Here is a 21,179-nt window from a genome sequence, read left to right as displayed (position 1 = left end):
AAGGACTTGCTCTACAGATTTGTCATATATTGTTCATGAAGTTGGACATTTATGCTATTCCTTTGAGTCATTTCATACCAAAATGGAGCTCTAGCCTAGCATTTCATTAGATTCATAAGCAATATAGTCTGAAATAAATGAATAAAGGCAGAAAAGTATTGAATATTTTGCAGGCAACTTTCCAATTGGAATGTTTTTCATTTCTGCTCAGAATTCAAATGTTATTTGTGTTTTACCAAAGTGAAATGTGAATCTACACATATTTCAATTCATTTCATGGAGCAGTGACTCTAGAAAGTTGCCTAGATACAGAAGATGACTTAAGGTAATAGAAGGAAAGTGTCATAGTCACTCTTAATTTCACAGAGCAACTACAGCAGCAGGAATTTCAGTTACCAGCAAGTAATATAGTGGCCTGAAGGTGAACATATGGTATTTGTCATATTGCTCAGCTGTGAAACTTGCCAATGTGGCTATAGGAGGGAAAAACCCCAAACCAAAACAAAAGAAACCATGTCAGTGGAGTGTATTACTAATTTAATGTAAGTAAACCATGTTATCAAAGACTGAAAGCTAAATTAAAAGATGAGTGTAGAAAATTCTGAAACATTTAAAATGCAAACAATATCTCCTTTTATTGCAGAAGGCCATGTGATTGCTCATGGTAAGGAATTGAAATAATTGAAATTTAGAAAGTTTAATTATACCCCAGTGCAGCAAATAAGAATCTGTATCTCATTGTACTCATATGAAGGATGGTGTGGGCGAGCATATGGATCTCAGAGATGATTAAATTAGTGACTAATTTACTGCAAAAAGCGAAGAAAACAGACATATAAATAAAAGCTGGAAACAAAAAATGTATTTTCTTTTACAGATGTGACTAAAAATAGAACATACACAGATTTTGATATTTTAGATAAACATAGTAAGGCTCATATTTAATATAAATTCCCTTATATTTTAGCAAAACTTGTACCTGATTGGATAAGGATGGTGGATCTTGCTTCTCTGCTAATGAAATCTATGACTAACAGATGGGTGGTTGTGTTTGAAATATCAATTTTCACTCACTGTGAGACTTTTGATAGGTCAGCTACTCTCTGATCTTGTGAGGATGATAACACAGGTATGATGGCTGGGCACTGGAACAGGCTCCCCACCAAGGTTATCTCATCACCAACCTGACAGAGTTCAAAAAGTGCTTGGATAATGCTCTCAGAGACAAGTGTGACTCTTGGCATTGTCTTGTGCAGGGCCAGGACTTTTATGGTCTTTGTGGGTCCCTTCCAACTCAGCATACTCTGTGACTGTGATAATAATGCTCCTTTCTTGTAAGGAAAGAATTTACCTTTTCAGAACACATAGAAGCTACTGCAGCAAGACACTTTAGATGTGCCAAAAATTAGGGTCCAAAAGTCTTATGTGGGCTGATAAACAAAGGGAGTTTTCCAAAGTGCTCAGTTGGCAATAATTTCCCTTCAAGAGACAGCTGATGAGATTTCAGCATTGTCAAAAAGAGGTTACTTACTTAAGCACGTATGTTGGAAAGTTTCCCTCAAGTGCATGGGATTGCAAAAATGAAAATGTCCTGCTTCCTTAAATCAAAGTCAAAGTGAAAATAATGCTGACTGAAATGATGGTTAACTGATTCATCTATATAATTTATATAATTTAATTTATATCATTTATATAATTTACTGCCACAAGACCTTATTGAGGCTAACGGCCAAGTATGATGTGCTGTATATGCAAAGTTGTCTTGGTTTAAAAACATGTATGTATTATCATGGGATGGTGGTGTAATTCAGGCCAGGAGGTACCTTGGGAGTTCTCAGCCCACCCCCTGGCCCAAAGCAGGGCCAGTGCTGGAGCCAGAGCAGGCTGCTTATGGCTTGGACCAGATGGGGTTTGAAACCCTCTGAGGATGAAGGCAGCACAGATACTCAGGGTGCCCTGCTCCACTGCCTCCCTCATAGGAAGACAATTTCTGTTTTTCCACAGCCCAAAACTCTCATTTCAATTATACCTGGTGCCTCTTGTCCTCCCACCCTGCACTGCACTGCAGCGCACACCTGACTCCATCTCCTGCTTGTTGGTACTCTGAGGTGTCTCTCAGGTGCCCACAAAGCCCTCCTCAGTTCTTGAAGTGGGGCCTGTGGTGGTAAAAGCCAAATGTCTTACCGACAACAGTTATGCAGACAGCTAAAGCCCCTTCCCCAAAATGTCAGGATCCAGGAGAAAAGCACCAGGACCTCCAGGCCAGGAGACATGGGCTTCTTGTCCCTGTGGAAGGGGATCTCCCTCTGCCATGCCCCAGTGCCTCCTCCTGGTGCTGCCATGAGTCTGGGATGCCTCCCAGGTCACAGATTTCTGTCCCCACCTGCCACAGGACACTCACACTTCTTGCAGGCCTCTGGATGGAGGCACAGTCCCCTGCCTTTTTCAGGAGTCAGAAACCTCCAATCTTCCCTGCCATGAGAGACCTGACATGCCCCACCTGGACCCTCCTCTCTGCTCGGGGCTTGGGAGGGATCTCTCAACATCTCCTTACAAGATCTTACACAAAGCCTCCAGTTCAGCATTGAAAGAACACAAACCAGACTTCATTCTGCATGGCATCATTTTATATGACCTTATATTCTGGAAATTGTAAAATCAGCCATGGTTAGATAGTCTCTCTCCTGAAAGTAGAGTTACTAAGGTTTGGTGGGGAAAACTGCCCAAAATAGTCCAAGAGATACAGCTTTTATCTACTGATCTTATGTTGGTCTTTGGGAAAGGGGAATAATATCTTAGCTCTACGCTGGGACAAGTACCCAGCTGGTGCTGACTGGCAGGACTCCAGTAAGAGTCCCTATCCCTGAAGGTATTTAGAAGACATGTGGATGTGGCTTTTAAGGACATGGTTTAGTGGTGAACTTGGCAGTGCTGGGTCAGCAGTTGGACTTGATGACCTTAGAGATCTTCTCCAACCTAAATGTTTCTATGGTTCTATTTCTTCAACTCCTCCGGGGATCAGACCTCCTGCTCTCCTCCTCCTCCCAGAGACACATCCATCACCCATGTCACCTCTACCCCTGGGGATATGTCAGAGGCAATGGGCATCTGGGCTGTGGCCAGAGCATCCTCTGTCCTCCAGCATGGCCCTCCTGCCTGGCAGCCTTGCAGCAAGACTTGCTCAGCCAGTGCCACCCCTGCTGCTAAGTTTTAAACTGGTTTGGCTAAAGCCCGATAATTCTGGGTATGAACTCCAGTAAGCTGGTTTAAATTCAGCCTGTAGTGACTCAGCTGGCATTCATAAACACTAGTGTAACAAAAAACTAATTTTAAATCCGTCATCATGTGTACAGTTGCATCAGTTTAATCGGAGCTGCTTCCAGGCAGAGTTAAGCTAAGCTGGCTCTGCTTGGTTGCAGCAGAGCCTAGGTCTGGAAAAGCTGATGAACAGATACAAGATGGTCAGTTACAATTATAAAGTACTTCAACTCAGGTATCTTCGTGCTGCAGGGTATAAATTAATCATCCACTGCTACGCCAAACAAGCCTTTCTTCATGTGCTTTTGGGGGAGCTAATGAATGCTTCCCTCCAAAACACCTGCTGCCATCCAGGCTTGGGGCCTGCTGTCCTCTGGGGGAGGCTTGCGAGCTGGACAGAACACTACCCGCTTCCATAAAATAATTACAATTCTCAAGAAAAACACAGTGATGTTATCATTAAATTGGGACCAAATCCAAGGTAATGGAGAGCACGGAACAAGCGGTCCCCTTCCACCGGATCAGATGCCTTTCTTGGCATTAACGGGGAGTGCGTCAGCAGGGGAGGTAACTCTGTTAGCTAAATGAATAACGTTACTGAAGTTTCTCAGGTTGTCTGTGCCAAATCTGTGTTTAATCAGCCTAACTTGGAAAGGCTATAAAGGATCATTTTATTAATCTCTAAGGTCAGGATTTTAGCAAGGATTTTGAATTATTAAAGAAACTGGCTGATAATTGAGGCAGGAGGTGGAGTCACGCTCACCTTTGAAATCACAGCATCAGCAAAACTTTCTTGAGACCTATTACTGGATTCAAAGGGACTGAGACATGCCTTTAGACAGGAGAATTGCATTTTCTGTTAAATGATTAAAAATATAGCAGTAAAATCCATGTGTATCCAGCATGTTTTAGCATTTGCTGAACTCAGTTGTCCATGCTACTTTCATTGCTTAAGAGACGCAGGTGCAGCACTGTAACCAGACATTTAACATTTCCTGACTTCCATTACATAGAAATCATTAAACATGAAGCTGTACCAACTTGAACAATTGTACTGAGCGATAAAACACAACTCTGAGAGTTTGGCCTCAGAATACCTCAGGGATGCAGGCAGAGAAGAGTGGATCTCCCCTCCTGTTGAGACTACCTCTTGGCAATGTGAGTGACCTCCTTTCTGCACTGCCACAAGCTTCCTTCTCCTCATGAGGATGAGGTATCCATCCTGTATATGGTTCCTCTGGATAGGAGGCAAGCTGCAAAACTTCTTGACCTTTTTCACTAGCTGCCAGTCTCATTTTTTGGTGTCCCTTCTCCAGGCTGCGGGATTAACAAGGAGTTTACTCTAGGCAGTGTCCATCCTGAAAAATGTCCAAACAGGTGGGAAGATGTGGATCATACACCACAGATGCAACAGAATGATAAAAGAAAGCAACATCCTCTGAAGATCTGGTCTAGTCCTCAGGTCAGTTGGGATAAAATTAATATGGTTTAAAGCAAATTTTAGTGCTATATTATTGCTGTGACCTCAGTTCCTGCTCTAATTCACCTTGTTAATGGGGAGTGAAATTCACTTCTGCTCTGCTCAGAGCAACAATGCAGCTATGCCTGACAGGAATTCTCACAGGCATTTAACTAAAACATTGCAACATCAATCACCTATTGTCATTAAAATCCAGGATCGTTTGAGCAGCTCGAAGTGATAATGTCTGAAGTGTTGTAAGATTTCTTTCCTCTTGTCTCCACATGCCTGTAGCTGAAATTGCAATCCAGCTGGATGAAAGGGGAAAAAATTATATTCCGATAGTGCTTGCTGACCTAATACCAGTGTTATCATATTGGATGTGAAACCACACATCCAGACTTCATTTTCTTTTAATAAGAGTGAAACACTTGCTATGTACTTTCTTCTACTCAAGAATTAAATTATACAGAAGGGATATATATCTCCTAATAAACTCTTTTTTCATTTTTCCACTGCCTCTACTTTCTCAATATCAGCCTTTGAAAAACACTTTAATAGTTCTCTGAATGAGAATGTTCTTTTTTTCCCATTGCCTGAGCTCTTTCCTTTGTATAAATCAGGATGTTTGGAAAGGCAATATGCTTTCAGATTATTAGAAAATAGTTACATTATTGTTTTTGAAAAGGCCAGCAGCCACAAGATGTTATTAAATGCTTTTCTGAATATATTTGATATTCAATCAAAAGGCAGAAGACATGGTTCAAATCAAATCTAAGGATGGGTAGACTCCTTTGGGAAATGCCATCTCCCAAGACTTTTAGCCATAAGGGCAATAAGCCATTGGAATATGATTCTAAAGGACATAAGCAGCATTGTATTGTCTGGAGACTCTAAATCTAGATTGGAAACAAAACCGTAGCTACTCACTTTGGCAGGGTTTTTTCTGAACACAGTATCAAACAAAGGTGCTCAGACTTGCCATGGTTTTCATGAAAAGTTTGAGGTATTTTAGGGACTGTTTTGTGCAGGTTGGAGTTGATGTTCTGAGTGGATGAAATGGTACTTTTAAAACCTCTGAATTCCACAAGTATTAAATTTAATCTTCTAAAATATGCGTATTTTCTATCTGGAAGTACATGGTGCTTTACAGCTATTGATAAACTAAGTTTTAGCAGTCCTTTGAGATGAGTAACCATGTGCTTCCTACAGATGCAAAAATTAAGGCACACAACACTGAAGTAATTTTCCAAAAGCAACAGAAAAAAAAAATAATTTTCCTGTGATTCCTCTGCATCACTTCCAGCCTGACCAGATACTTGACTGTCAGCAGTGATGCCTACCTTTCAATCTACTGGTGAGATACATGAGATACACCCCTGTGACACACAAAAAGAAAATTAACTTACAACAGGATGTGGGGGGGAAGGGATGCCATGCTTTGACCAACATGTGTTCCTCTGCCCACTGTTCTCCAGGTTACTAGGCCAGATAATGGAAAAAGGTATAAAATCACACTAGGAAAAAAGTAGAGGCTAAATGAGAACAGGCTAGAAAGAACAATGTTTGACAATAGTCTTGAAGATTTCCTACTTCTAGCAAGGCAATAATGTAATTATGTGAAAAAGAATGACATAATGTCAGTTTTGATCCCACAGACATAAGACAAAAAATAGAGCTAGAAGGCACTTTGATGAGAAGTCTGTAGAAATTAGTTTGTTGATTTGTTTCTGATGATTTCTGATCACTAATATTTTAAAACAGCAAAAGCAAAAAGACATGCTTAACTTTATGCAGGTATAATTGTTCATAATTGCTTTTGATTTTCATTCATCAGCACTTATACTTAGCAATACACTTGACCTGAAGTTTAATGTCCATAAACAGGGTTTACTCACCATTTGACCTGTACCATCTCCTTGCTAAGAAATTCTGGGCTGGAATAATATTCTGAGATGTTCATTTTTACAATGTCCCTGACCATGGCTCTGAAAGGTTTTAAAAATTCATTTATAACTCAGGAATGAATCACTGCAGTCCTTCATTATATATGGAGAAAAAACGTCTAATGACTTCCACTGGGATGATACTGTGTTCCAGTAGAAGGACTGTAAAATCTAAATCTGCTTATGGCACTTCTGTTTTTTAACTCCTTCTGATTCCCTTGCCTCAAAGAATATTAAAAATTCCTAAGAGGCACTTAAGCATTTTTTATATCCATAGCAGCCAAAGGAAATCCGTTTTAAATGCTCTCCTAAAACACATTTTGGGAAAAGAAATTTTCAAGCTGTGGAAGAAAAAACACACTTAAAATACTTTATAAAAGAAAGCCAGTTTATTTATTAAAACAAAAGACCACCATGTAAATATTTCTGCTGAACTCATATAATAAACATCCACAAATCTTAAGCTTCTTGTTTGCAGGTGCACATGGGTATGGCAATGTTAAACTGATCACCACCTACAGTTACACATTCAGCAGTACTGGAGAAGACTCACTGATGATACCTATTCCTTATATAGCAATAGTTACTTTAACCTTTTATTTTAAGAGTGATGTACATTATTGTTGGATATACACTAGTTAAATATAAATATATAAAAAGATACCCTGATAACTGTCAGTAACTATCAGCTCAGTTCTCTGTATTGATTTAGCATCCTGGTACTTTTACTTACATCATTTAAAAAATGCAAGCATGTATTTTCAATGGTTCCATCATTTTCTTTTAGTTACTTTGCCTACAAACTCATGTTTAACATGAATAAATGGCTGCTTTGAAAAAGGAAGAAAAGGAATAAGGTACAGATTTCTTGTCCAAGATAACTGCTTTCATTTCAGCGTGTATTCATTTATCATTTAGTATGTATTTAATCATGCAACAATCTAGCTTCACCTCTCAGATTTCCTCCATGACTGTTCCTGTGCCATAGTTTTCTATTCTGGTCTCAGGTTTGTACATGGTAAGCACTTAGAGGAGGGAAGTTTTTTATGGCTAACAAAGTAATTGCTGGTGTTTTGATGACCTGTAACAGCTCATTTGGTAAAGAAACTAAAAATCTGGTATAATGCTCTTGTGAATTTGCCAATTGCTGCAGTAAAGGATGCTGGTCACTCACTTTTGATATGAAAAAGGAGTATTAAAACTTGTCCATGGACATGTTTCAGACTAAAACTTACAGAGGTATTTCCAGTTACTCCCCATGTGATAGGAATGAAGGAAATTCCAATTCATTTTTAGGTGAGGAAGAACAATTCATTATCTGGAAAGTGGTTCCTGTTAATTAATAATTACTTAGGTGGCTATATGCACAAAAGACTAAAAGACAGAGGAGACACTTCTGTTATTTCAAATTTTGGCATTGGAAGAAAAGTACTGTGTTTGAAAGACTGGATGAACAGATTGCTCACAAACTGGGAGCATGTTTCCAGGGAGTAGAATCACACATGTGCTTAAAACAACAGGCAATAAGGCTATTATCTCTACATATAGCATTTTGTCCTTTGTGTAGGGCAGAGCAGTGAAGACTCAGGCCATGTGCATGTAACTTATTACTAATTCCCAAAGAAAAATGTCTGATGTTCAGGCAATCACAAACAGAGGGAATAGCCTGAGCTACTTAATAATAGTGGTTGTCGAAAACATGTATTTTTTCTACATTTAGCAAGGGGAGGAATAAATTAAATCAATTCAAAAAGGAATTAGACAGCATTTTGTATGAATAATTCAAGCAAATTGCCTAAGCTTGTTATGTGTTAATGAAGCTTTAAGTTTATGGACATCTAATACTAGTCAGACTATGCAGGAAAGCTAACCAGAGAGATAAAACCTTGTTTGAGGTGTATGCTTCCATAGGTGACACATAGCACTCCTAGAAACAAGAGAGGATCATGCAGTATGAGGGTGCTGGTGTGGGTGGAAACAAAATAATAAATGTGCCTGTTCCCCTAGAGAGCCATGAAGGGATAATGGGACTATTGTTACTGACTGCGTGTCCTCGATGCTGCTGTCGTTCCCTTTAAAGCAAGGGGAAATCTATGAAACAATTGTGTTCATTTCACTAGAAGGAGAGGTCTAATTCTGAACCTCTGACAGTTGTCTCAGAAGACCCTTTGATTTATTCTGGGACAAACTAAGGAACTTCACTTGGCTTCTATCCAGCTTCACTTCTACTTATCCTTGAATATTTGTTACTAGTAAGTGCATCAAGCTGGGTCAAATAAGAAACCTCAACTACGTGCTACCACAACAGCTGTATCTGTTTGTGCCATGGTGCAGTCAAGAGTGGGGACAAAACAATTTCAGCTGAAGGATTTGGTTATTTAACAACCTCACAGAACAGGCAAATTACTGAAATGCTTTAACAGCTTGCCCTTTCAGGGAGCCTTTCTGCCACAGGCAACCTTCACAACTGCACATTTCTTTCACTTCCACATGATCTCACTAACTTTTGCTTCCTTTTCTTCTTTTCCCTCTCTCCAAAAACAAAGCAAAACAAATAAACTAGAAAAAAGCCTCTAAGCCTTGAAAAGGACAATAAACTAAGGTTGCTTGAAGGTTGCTATGTATATAGCTGCTGATGGCATATGGGAGGTTCAAAGACACTACAGAGGGAACTGCTGGCACTAAAACTGACTAGTCTAAAATATGTCATACCATGATCATTACCTGTGGTACAGCAAAAAGCTGTAATCTGTCTAACTCAGGTAGGGCTCTCCATTTTCCTGTGTATCAGTGCAGCAAATTAAGCACCTGCTCTCTCACTTCCTAGTCCTGCAGTCTAAGCTCAGTATGCTGAACTGGCAGCCTGGTGCTACTAAAGGTAAAACATGGCTATAACATGTAGTGATATAATTTATATCAAATTATATGGACTGACCTAATAGGGTTTCAAATGCTCCCTCTACGGTTTCCCTCCAACCACAGCCTTCTGCACACTATCTAATACTAATACTAACAAAGATAGTTAGTATTTATTTTTTATTTCAAGAAAAAAAGTCAAAGTCCAGTTGGCCAGGGTTTAGCTCCCAGCCCTTCTCCTTCTCTTACACCATCCCAGGTGTCCCTCACATAGCAAAAGTGGGAAGCTTAAGGACTGAGTGTTGCCTGATATATAGAAGGAAAGCCTTTTTTTCTTGTGAAGAAAGGCAGTTTGATACCTGTAAGAGGTGAATAAACTAGAATGGGGAACGCAAGAGCTATGCTAGGGAGTGTTATTTGACAGAGAAAAATAAAACTTGTGTACTCCCCTGTAAGCTCCCATCTGCCCTCCCCCAGCTCTGGCCAGTGATTCCTCATGCAGAGCTAAGCACAGCCTCCTCTACAAGTCACTCTTCTCTCCCCTTCCAATCCTAATGCAAATGTCTCTGCCACTGTGCAAAGCTGCCTCCCCACACCATGGACAAGGACAGGAAAGGGATTTTGATTCTCTTCTTCAAGCACTGAAATTTATTTTTACTCTTTTGTGACTATGCTTTGAGCTTGCTCAGAGTTAAGTCATGGCTTGACAGCATGCATTGCATCTTTGTTGGGGGTGGGGTGACCAGCAAAGAAAGAAAGGGGTCACCATGTAATTATATTTTACACAATCAGCTGAGATTATTCATCTTGGTGATCAGAGCAAGGAGAATTAGATCTGGATTCCTTAGTTCTTTGCCTGTTTTTTTCTGGTTTGCTGCTTGGAGTTCCTTGTTATAGACAGTCTGATAATCCCCAAATAAGCAGCCTTACATCATCCTTTACATGAATGTGCTTTCTCATGTTGGAGCCAGGTTTCCATTTGCACTGCTCACTGCTGTCTTTCTAGGCAGCTGAACCCAGCTGTGTGAAGGACACCCTCAAGGGGCTCCATGCTGCAGTGTTGCCCAGTATCATGAATACAGGCACTAGGATGGGAAGCAGGGAACTTTGCCTATATTTATCATATTTTGGTAACTATCATCTCGTCTCAGGGCACCATGTGCAAAGGAAGCAAGACACATTTGATCCTGGAGCCCAGGAATGGTTGTGATTAGAATTAATAGTGTGAAGACCCTGGGAGAAAGAGGGGTAGAGGTGCCAAGACAAGAGGAGGGGTGGCTGATACTAAGTCAGAAACTGGGACAGCAGAATGGGAGAAGGCAAGGCACAAAGTGGTGAGGGAGACAATGGGGAGACATCTGGGAGCAAAGGTATGAGTGAACTGAGAGGAGGGCACTGGGTGAATCATGACAAAGGTTAAGATTTCAGCTGAGGGTTAGAACCAATTCATATTGAAGTAAGATACACCAATGATAGGCTGATTAGATTATTAGATGCTTAGGCTAAAGCTAATTGTTATATTATGAACTTATTTGTAGAAGGAAGTGGAGCAAGTGAACCATTATAGGAACATACTGAAGCCAGTAGAACAGTGCCCAGAACCTGGACCCTATGTCAATCCATCATGATGCAGGGGGCCTTGGATCGTGCCAGAGGGTCAAAGAAACCTGACCAAGACTTTTCTGACTTCATCCCTGGGACCACTGACCCCATTCAACAGAAGAACTGTGCACACGTGAAGGACTAATGACCTCATTTTAATACAGAGTGGTGATGGGAGGTGCTGGGGTTGTGCATATGTATTATTTTGGGAAATAAATAGAAGACAAAAATCCTTGTGCAGTGCAGTCACACATTTTGGGGATGACCCCCATGGTGCCACCTGCCAGTGTAATAAACATACAACTTTTTAACTTTGACTAGTTAGAGAGTCTTTGTCCATGGTCTTCAGTTTTAACGATTCATGGGGATGGGGAGGGATGCATTCTAGCTGAGTGCAGAGTCTACAACCAGACCACAGAGCCAGGAGCTAGTGGTGATGGTTGGGAATAAGGAAAAGGACATAGAAGAAACACAAAGGCAGAAGGGGGAATCTTCTCTGAGCTGAAAATATTTTTAAACTATATATTAAAAAAAAAAAAAAAATTAGTGTCCCATGACATTTTGTATGTTTTGACCAGATTTTTAGATTCTGCTCAGCTGAAAGTCAAGGCCTGAAATTCAATTTTCATTGTGTGTTGCTGTTTTCCACTGCTTCAGACATAGCACAGAGGTGACATCTCTGCAGAAGAAGGTGAGGGCTCACAAAATCCTGCCTCTGGCTGCCTGCCTGACACACATCTGTGCTGGAAGGAACACCTCCTTTGCTTTGTCCTCAGACTGCCTGTGTACTTATCCTGGGCTGTATGAAGAAGCTGCCACAACAGATAACAGTCACTGATCTTTGAGATTCATGGATACACAGTGCCCAAAATATCTGATATTAAGGTGTGTGCAAGTGCGGTTTTATTGAAGGAAAGAATGCCTTCTGAATGCAAGATAAATACTCATAAAAATCAAATAAAACAGGATGTTTCAAAGTCTGTAATAGGCAGGAGATGAAACAGTAGAAAGACACATAGGGTTTCTTGACAGGTGCACTTTTTAGTGATAGGAGTCCAAGCCAAATTCCTTCTCAATGCCACACCTATCTGTTGAAGTCCAAGCAACAGACTTAATTGCAGCGGGAAATTGCTGTTTTAAAAAGTATGTCTGTAAAGGATAGGGGAATGCATATGGCACATATGTGCCTCGACAGTTTTGCTAAATAAACCATGAATTTTGACAAGTGTGTATCTGTAAGTTTGCCATGGAAATAGGATTGTATAACATCACAGCTGAAACAAAAGTTCAGCCTCTGAAAACTGTGGGGGCGTGCTGCTAAAATGTTTGTTTGAATGTTAGCTGACTAGTTTCATAACTCCCTTGCATGCAGTTAATGCTCTTTTAGACAATACATGGAAAGGATCAATGTCAGAGCTGCTTAATAGAAGCATCAAAATTGTTATAGCTAATAATCAGATCTCAATTTCAGTGTTTCAAAAAATTATAAAGGTTTCTTGTATTAAAAAATTTAAGAGATGAGCCTTCTCAGCTTGTTTATACAGGATTCTATAAAGCAGAGGTCTGGAAAAATATTTGGTTCTGTGTTTAATGAGGAAATTGCACACTAGGGGATATTAATTTCATTTGTAGAATCTGGTTAGTTTGACAAACTAGTAAGGAATGGGCTGTAAAGGCTTTCTCTTTCAGGTTGTTGATATAGAGCCATTGCCCTGATGCCAAAAGCAGGAATTACAGTGAAGAGGAGTTGTTACTATTAGTGAACCCATGATTCAGCTCAGGAGTCTCATCCAGAACCCAGTGAATATGTTCTCACTCAGTATACCACTGGCGTGTTTGGCAATGCATCAGCTGTCCCCTCAACCAATACCAAGAAATAAGTAGGTGTAAAAGCAAATCTCCAAGAGTTTTCTAAAAGTGGTAGTTCTGGCATAGGTTTGATATGCTACTTCTTCATGGGGGAAACAAATTGCCATCAGCCATAAGTAAGCGTGGACATTTTTATCCAAAAGATAAGCAGCAGAGTGAGGGTTCAGAGCAGCTTTTGTTGCACTGAGCACTAAAAGCCACCCACACTGACTTTGAAATCAGTCATACCCAGTCAACCGATCTTGACCAGCATTCAGGGGATGCAAAGCCTAAATTAACAAAACAAACTTTTCCAAATTTGACATTAATTTAAAAATCAATGGGGTCATTCTCAGTCTTCCCTGAAGGTTTGTTTTGTAATTCACACAAATTGGCTCATCCCAGTTTCTGATGGTATTAGCATGACCACAGCACCTGTTCCGGTGGGTTTGGCTGCCCTTGGCTGTAGAGGGCTTTCATACCATGTTCGAGTACAGCTTGTGGCAAAAGCAAAGCGAGCCTGTCCCAGGGGTATACAGCAGAAATGATACATACTGCAGTTTTGCTCTGTCCCAAAAAGAGGACTGGCTGGGGGAGGGGGAATGGTCATGGGAATGTGTGCACACCTGTGCATGCAGGCATGTGCCTGCACACACGGGTATGTATGTGTATATATGTTGGGAGACAGGCTCTTTAAGCTGCAGCTCTGGAGGAAGGCTATTGCTGAAGGAGCTAAAGAGTCTATTGGTCTGATTCAATAGCCACGAAATGTCCCAGGAACTGTGTAAGGCCTGCCTTACAAAGTGGTTTTTTTAGGTTAGCAGTATTTCTCCAGGGAAAATGATCTAGCAATTGCTGTGACACCTTCAATTGTTTATAAGCAAATTGTTTATTAGGACTCTATTAATGATAGTGCTCCTTATAATAAGAAGCAAGAAATATGTAAGACACAGTCTAGATCTTAATTCAGTCCCTCTAGACTGTTCCAAAATGCTGTGCCGGAATTGCTTGGTTTATACTGAGCTGGTGACCTGATTGTGCTTCTATTTTGTGCCATATTTTGTCTGGCATACACACATGTCACAAACTAACACACTACATGTGACTGAAGTCAGGCACACAAATGACCAAAATGTGTGCCAAAGCATTTTTGAACAGAGATACAGATCACTGTGCCTTGGCTTTTACAGGTGTCACATGAAACATGTTGGGCCACATGCAGTAAACAGCTGCCAGAGATGGACATGCCATGGCAGGCTGAAGTATGGGTACCACCTTTTTGCTTTCTGCTCCCATGGATTGGTTGAAGATAAAACTAAACAGGAGCCTCACTATAGCAAAGCTTTGACAAGCCCTTGAACTTCATCTCTGGCTACACTCCTTACATTGCTATACTCTACAGCAGGGTGATGTGGTTGGCAAGATTGGGGCAGCAGAGTCATACAGCAAATACAGAGCCTCTTGTTAGAATATTTGAAATCACCAAATGGCAGAGATGCTGTTACAACAGTTTGTCTCCCCCAAAGACATGACACTTGATCTATTAAATCATGGAAATCACAAATGCTGCAGTTTCAGTGCACTGGGAGGATTGTATTAAACTCAGTCAGCAATTATTGGTAATATGGGATAAAAATCTTTACTCTGACAGTAAGCTTTAAAAGGTCATAATGTAATCGCTGCCACTGATGGTCTCTGCAGTGGCTGTTAGTCTGATTGCAAAGCAGCAGAGAAGAAATGCAGATGCGTAAATTGAATGCAAACCCTAAACCGCTATTTTTGTCACAGTATTATTGGCAAAATTATAGATGCAGCACACATCACCTTTCTCCCCACTTGCTAGATTTAATAAATTTACCTTTATTCTTCACCAAATTTCCTCTTTATTGTTGTTCTGTGAATGCTCATTATGAGAAAGCACAGAAATGCCAAATGAGACAGGAAAAGTAGGAAGTGTATGAAAGAGACAGTGAGAGATTCAGACAAGTTTTCTGGGCCCTTTGTGATGCTCACAGAAAACGTAATGCATGAGTTAAAGCTGCACTGCTGGATTAGATCTGGAGCCGGACATGGTGGCACCTTCCACTGCAATGAGATGCAGAATGGAGTCTGATTTGGGTGGTGTTGGGGTTTGCACCCTGACAGGTGTTATGAGCCGCCAGCTTGTGCCAGTGCTGGCAGTCTCTGGCTCCCTCACACCAAGGTCAAGAGTAGAGGATCTTTTAATGCCATTCCTCCATCCAGGGGGCATTCCCTGCTCTGTCACATTGACAATTCCCTTCCCAAAGGAGACCTGAATCCCTTGCACCTCACCCCTTCCCTAAGACAACTATCAGAACAGATTTCAGCTTTCCTTGGCTGCTTCCAGAATCCTGCTCCCATTCCACAGCCTGCTTATGCACAGGCGTCAGCAGAGTTAATCCTAGCCCATTTTAAGGCAGTGCAGGTAAACTTTATCAGAGTCTTCTGCAGATGCCCTCATTTATATTTTAAAAAGTCTCAGAATAATTTAGTCCTTAGACTACAAGTTTTGAGATAACATGTTATTGCATGGCAGCTCCCACATAAGCATCTGCGTGTGCTCCCTGCTTGGTTTGGGAGTAACACTCTGGCTTGAATGACTTCATTTTTGCTATATATTAAGAACCATTGACAATTACTGCAGATCTCTCATACATAATAATTTGCAACCTAATAGCCTCTACTGCACCACTTAGTTTCTATCACTTGGAAAATAATTTCTGCTTAATTGAGTTAAGGTCAACTCTTATTGAGAGCGCTGGTGCTGTGACTAAATGCAGTTCAGCTTATTTACTCTTAACCCATATTTTAATATTTCTAACTCTTAACATACAAGAAGAAGATTTTTCATACAGGAAACAAACAATTAGGAACATCCTGAGCAGTGCAGCTGCTTATCTTCATTGTGCATCCTGATGTGATGCTACACCTCTGAATATGCCCAGTCCCACTAAAACATAAATGGTCTCCTCTTCCTGGCAAATTGACTTCTTACTGTAAAATCATCAGTAAGTTACTTCTAATAGTGGATTTACAAATTTCTCATGTGCTTCTTGAATGGCTTTAATTTGTTTAATAAAAGGAAAAAATTTAGTTAATCAGAAGCTTCTCAGTGGATTCTGAATTAACGGTAGACTGAGAGGTAAAATTAATTAGAATTTTTCTCCAGCTAAGAGTAAAATGATCTCTTGCTTGTACACATTTGGTATAGAAGCTACCAGGAGCACCTCAGGCCTTCGTTTTCTGAAAAGCTAATAATATCAAACTTAGTGAAACACAGTAAGTCATGAATACCAGGGCTTGTGTAGAGCTGTCTATGCTATTAAAGTGATTTTAAACAATAAAAGTTTGCAGCCTTAGAGCCACTCCTCTTTCTCTGCTTCATTTTAGTCCTAAACACCATAGTAACCTACCTGACCACTGGAAAATATGTCAGGTCCTGTTTCTACCATCTTGTCACTGTGTCCTGCCTGCTCAACAAACTCACAAGCAGTCTCTTCTTCTTTAAAAAGAAAATACTATTGCATGGGATGGAAGTGGGCATCAGCACACTAACTGTGATAGCAGAACCCAAATGCCACAAGTTCTGAGTAACCCTCACTCCTGCAGCTTCCAAACCAGGCTCGATATCTCTGCGGCACAAACTGGGCTTGCAGCAAAATGCAGCCTCTCAGACAAAACCCCAGCTGGTTAATGTAACCATCAATGCTCTGCGGAAAGATGAGACAATTCCTGTATTGACCCAAATCCAAAGCACTCTTGAATCTAAGGTGACCTTCAGCTTTAGATGAGCAGAAGTTGCAGAGCAACATACAGTGCATCAAAACATTAAATGCTCCTGCTGCCTCTCAGCCTTCTTCCCTCCAGTCCCAGGCACAGATGAGCCAAAATGTCTCTCTTTCCTCCAAGAGCTGCTGCCTGAGCCCCAGCCACCCCTTCTGCCAGCGCAGAAACAGCCCCACAGCCCTTGGGTAGGCACACACCATCTCCCCACAAGCCCTCTCTCTCCCACCTTCCTTCCTGGCCTCCTGCTGCCCATCAGCCATGGCTGGGCACCTGACCCCAAGGTCAAGGGCCTTACACATTTGCACAAGAAACTCTGCTTCAAACTAGCTGTGCAGTAGCTAATTACTGCTGATTGGTGAGGGACTATTACTGGAGGGGTTCAGGAATGCACATTCTTCCTCCCCAAATACCATGGCGCTCATCCTGCAGCTGTGATCACAAGTCTGTCATACTTGTGACAGAATATTGCAAGGTGAAGCTCTTTTTGCTCTAGGCATTTTATAGCATCTGCCCCAAAGTGAGAAATAAAATGGTTGAATAAGCTCCAGAAATTCTTATTACCAACTGCACAGCATTTAAAATACAGCTGGAGACACAACAGTTCTGAGCGGTTGAATCAAGTGGAGTTGCTGGTTTTTTCCTCCCTCAGATTAATTTATCATATTATAATATTATAAGCTATTAGAGTACCTGCCTCAGTTCTGGAGGAAATCATAGCCAGATCCAAACCTCTGATCAGAGCCTGAAAGTTTATGTGGAATTTAATAGGAATTGAAGGTACATAGCACTTCTTAGGGCTTGGTCTGGACACAACATATTCTTCCACTCTAATGTAAAATGCTTAAACTGAAAGTTGTCTGTTTTAGAGCTATCTGTACAGACCTACTGTGTTCTGCTATGTTTACATGATATTGCTATCTATATGTCTACCTGCCATTCCTAATGGCTTGTGAAGCTGCTGGCCAATTTCAAGGTTATTTGACAGAGTAGCAGGAGTTTAGTTAGAACATGATTAATGGAAAGAGGAAGTGAGGTAGAGAAATGACAGCCACCCAAGCTGAACCAGTGTATGCAAGGTGGCTCAACCTCAAGACATAAATCTTCAGGGAATCAAAGCATACGACTGATTCCACTGCTCACTGAACTGCTTCTCCATTACCCTGAAATCCATCAAAAAACATCTGCTAGAAGCTTTCACTGCAAGTAGAGCAAGATTCTCAGTGAATCAAAGGCTTCACAGACAGCTAACAAATCATACACCTCCTAATGTGAAGGTCAGGCAGCTGCTGTGTTTCTATTCACATATTAAATGAATAATACTTATCCTAGAACTGACAGAACAAGCCATGTCACTGTCAAAGTTCATCCTACCTAACAGTGACCTCAATGAGGGTTAGACAGATTAGTATAAAAATACCTATCTCCAGCTTAAAAAAAAAAAAATACAAAGCTGAATTAAGTGAAAGAATAAAGTCACTTCAGCATCTTAATATGCTTTATCCTGAAAGGTGTAGGAACTGCAGAACAGGAGGCAAAAGCAGTTCTATCTGATGTTATTTCAGTATGTGCTATAAATGTTGGTAAGAAAACCTATGGAAAGAGTTTGCAAAGTTTACTGAATCACATATACCTTCACTCCCCATGCTTGTTTCACAAAGTGGAGCTGGTCTCAGGTAGGGTATCAACATGATTGCAAGAGAAAATGACATTTGTAAAATGGCTTGTTCTGTACCTCATTAGGACCAACTATTTTCAACCATTAGTAGCCACCTAAATGGACACGGAATGTTATGTTATGGAGGGAGGGTGGAAGCCACATGTAGAAGTATAAATGATACTTCAAGATTTATTTTAGCTGAGACTAAACTGATAATAAAAAAGAGACAATACTATGAAAAGAAATGGACACTGTTCACTGTCCTAAAGATTTGTATCCGCACTCCCCTAATTTGTTGTCTTCCTTTATATGGTGCCCTTTACAGGCTTTATTTTGCTCTTTATAACAGCAGGAGAAGTGTAATTACTCTTACTGGAAGCTGATGTGGTTTGTACTATCTTATTCCTTTTCCCATTGATTCCTAAGGTAAATAAAAGAACACACTGCCTAGTAGTAATTTTTTTCTCTCAAAAATGCTTCTTTTTCTTTGTCTGCACCAGCAAAGTCCTAAACTCAGATTAGGGGAATGGCAGAAACCATGGCAGCTCTCACCTGTACCAATAGGAAAGCTTAAGCCCTGGCACCAGTGGGAGTATGGGACAGCTCCCAAGCCACCTATTCCCACAAGCCTTGACAGAGGGGCTGATTAATTAGATAATTTATCCCAGATCTAACTTGGCATACATTCTCATATTCATGTATGTATGTATTTATATATAATAGATAATAGATTATATATGTATCTGTCCTGCAGGACTGTGTGATAGGAAAGAAAGGAAGTTGTTATCAGTGGCCTTGCAATGTCTGGGCTACCTGGTATATTTTACTAAGAATATGCTGGTATAGTTTACAGCTTTTTACATACTCCTGGGGGAGAAAAATACACTCCACGTTCCCCAAACCAAGAAAGCACAGGATGCCTTACAAACAAAGAGACAGGGGCACATGTCCAAGTGCATCTGCCAAACCTGAGTAATGATCTTGGCTCAGAGAAATAACTTGGATGAGAAAATAGGATTTAATTCTCCCCAGGCCCTTGAAATAAAGAAAGAAACAGAACCATTGTAGTGCAGTTAATACAGCCACAGCTGAAAGACCAAGATGTGGTTGATCGTACAGCAGCACATCAGCCAACACAGCCTTCCAAAATAAGTCCTTTCCCCTCCCTCTTCCCAAACCCAGAACTTCCTCCCCATCAAATCCTTTCACTCTACAAAGATCAAGGGATCAAGGAGCAGGTGGATCCAATGCATCTTTGTAGTGTACCCTAGCTCCCATTAGGAATGAGACAGATGGGAATTGGAGGTCTGTAAGTGTTATGAGATCCAGGTTTTCACCTGGCAGCTTTTGCATCAGAAAAACATCCTTTCCAATTAAAAAATCTGATTGTTTATATGTCCATGTTACTGACTGTGAAGGATATCTGAATATCTTTATACACCGTTAAGTAGCTCTAAAGATTGTGCTGAAGTCTGGTGTGTGTATGATGATCAAAAGAGAAAGCCTCAATTAGTAATGAAATTCAGCCAGGATTGTTCATCTTATCAAAGATTAAAACTGAAGCAAATTTTGGCACTGTCACTAAACTAGCCTAAAATCCTGTCAACGTATATTTTTCTATGCCAATCCTTCTCTCACCTCTTCAAACTCATTCTCTTTGCTGCAGTTTTGGCAGCTGCATATCCAGGTCTTCAACAGCAAAAGACACAGTATCTAGGTAGAAACAAATACTCTCTTGCTCTCTTATTCTGGGCAGGACGTTTAATCTCTTAAGAGAAGAAAGAGACTCTCCTACTGCTGTTCCAAAAATTACATGCATTAGCATACCAGCTAGCCTGGAGTTGTCTTCTCTTTCAGAAATTCACCAGGTCGAATTTTTTTCTTCTTTCAATCGCTCCCAAAAACTTCATAGCCCCTGTGACACCGGACATGCACAAGGGGTGCTCACCCTGCAGCTGTCCTCTGCCCAGGCCACCCTCTGAGGGGCTGGAGAGCAGCTGCTGCAGGCACGCCTGCCATGCTGAGGGACACAGGGACCTCAGTCTGTCCCCAGGTAATGCAGCAGCTGCTCTCAGCACCATGGACCAACCCTCTGCCAGCACAGAAAGTGGCTACCAAATTAAGTGTTATTACTCACGGGCAAAACTGCTCCTCTTCCACTCCATCCATGACTTCACTGATGTCCCAGGGAATGCAAAGGGTTTGCTTTTTCCCACTGCCAAAGTCCCTCTCCATGATGGAGGCAGGAATATATCACCGACCCTGCCCTTGGCGGGAGCAAGGAGCACATGAAGCCACTCTGCACCTGCTGCCCCTCAGCTGGAAAAGGCTGGTGCAGGCTGGGCTTGCTCTGTCACAGCAACTCGGGGAAAGGAAAAGCACACAGATGAGAGAAGGGGGGGAGAGTGGCGGTGAGTGCATGGAGCCCAATCACTTTACATCATTTTGCAAGTTGGAAACAAGATACGGCTAAGAGGTCATGTGCCCTGAGTGATTTACAAACACAATGTCTGCACAAGAAGCCGCGTGAGGTTTTCTTTTCAACAGAAGCAGTGGCTTTTATTGGTAATTTGTCCAACATCCAGGCTTCGAGATTGCCCATCACATATAAGGGAAAGTGTTAAAGCACTTAAAAATATATTAAATCACTTTGGAAACCCACACAGTTGGGGGATGGTGCTTCCTCCAACCAGCTAGCAGAAGTGTAGGATTTAGCACTTTCAGTAGCAGACTGAAAGCCTCTCCA

At 41.1% G+C, this 21,179-nt stretch overlaps 1 protein-coding gene across 3 annotated transcripts in view; it reads right to left on the bottom strand.

Annotated features, from left to right (window-relative positions):
- FRMPD4 (FERM and PDZ domain containing 4) overlaps window positions 1-20,795 on the bottom strand; it is a 392,028-nt gene extending 371,233 nt beyond the window's left edge. The window contains exon 1 of one of the 3 annotated variants that reach the window (XM_072933934.1): window positions 20,571-20,795. In XM_072933934.1, coding sequence (XP_072790035.1) covers window positions 20,571-20,668 — 98 coding nt within the window. In that variant the 5' untranslated portion in view covers window positions 20,669-20,795. The remainder of the gene's footprint in view (window positions 1-20,570) is intronic. The other 2 variants (XM_072933911.1, XM_072933928.1) reach the window with 2 other exon arrangements.
- Window positions 20,796-21,179: the final 384 nt, after the last annotated feature.

This window comes from Taeniopygia guttata, chromosome 1 (genome assembly GCF_048771995.1).
Source record: "Taeniopygia guttata chromosome 1, bTaeGut7.mat, whole genome shotgun sequence".
NCBI lineage: Eukaryota > Metazoa > Chordata > Aves > Passeriformes > Estrildidae > Taeniopygia > Taeniopygia guttata.
Note: the sequence above shows the minus strand (reverse complement) of the source record. Positions and strands in the feature narration are given on the sequence as shown.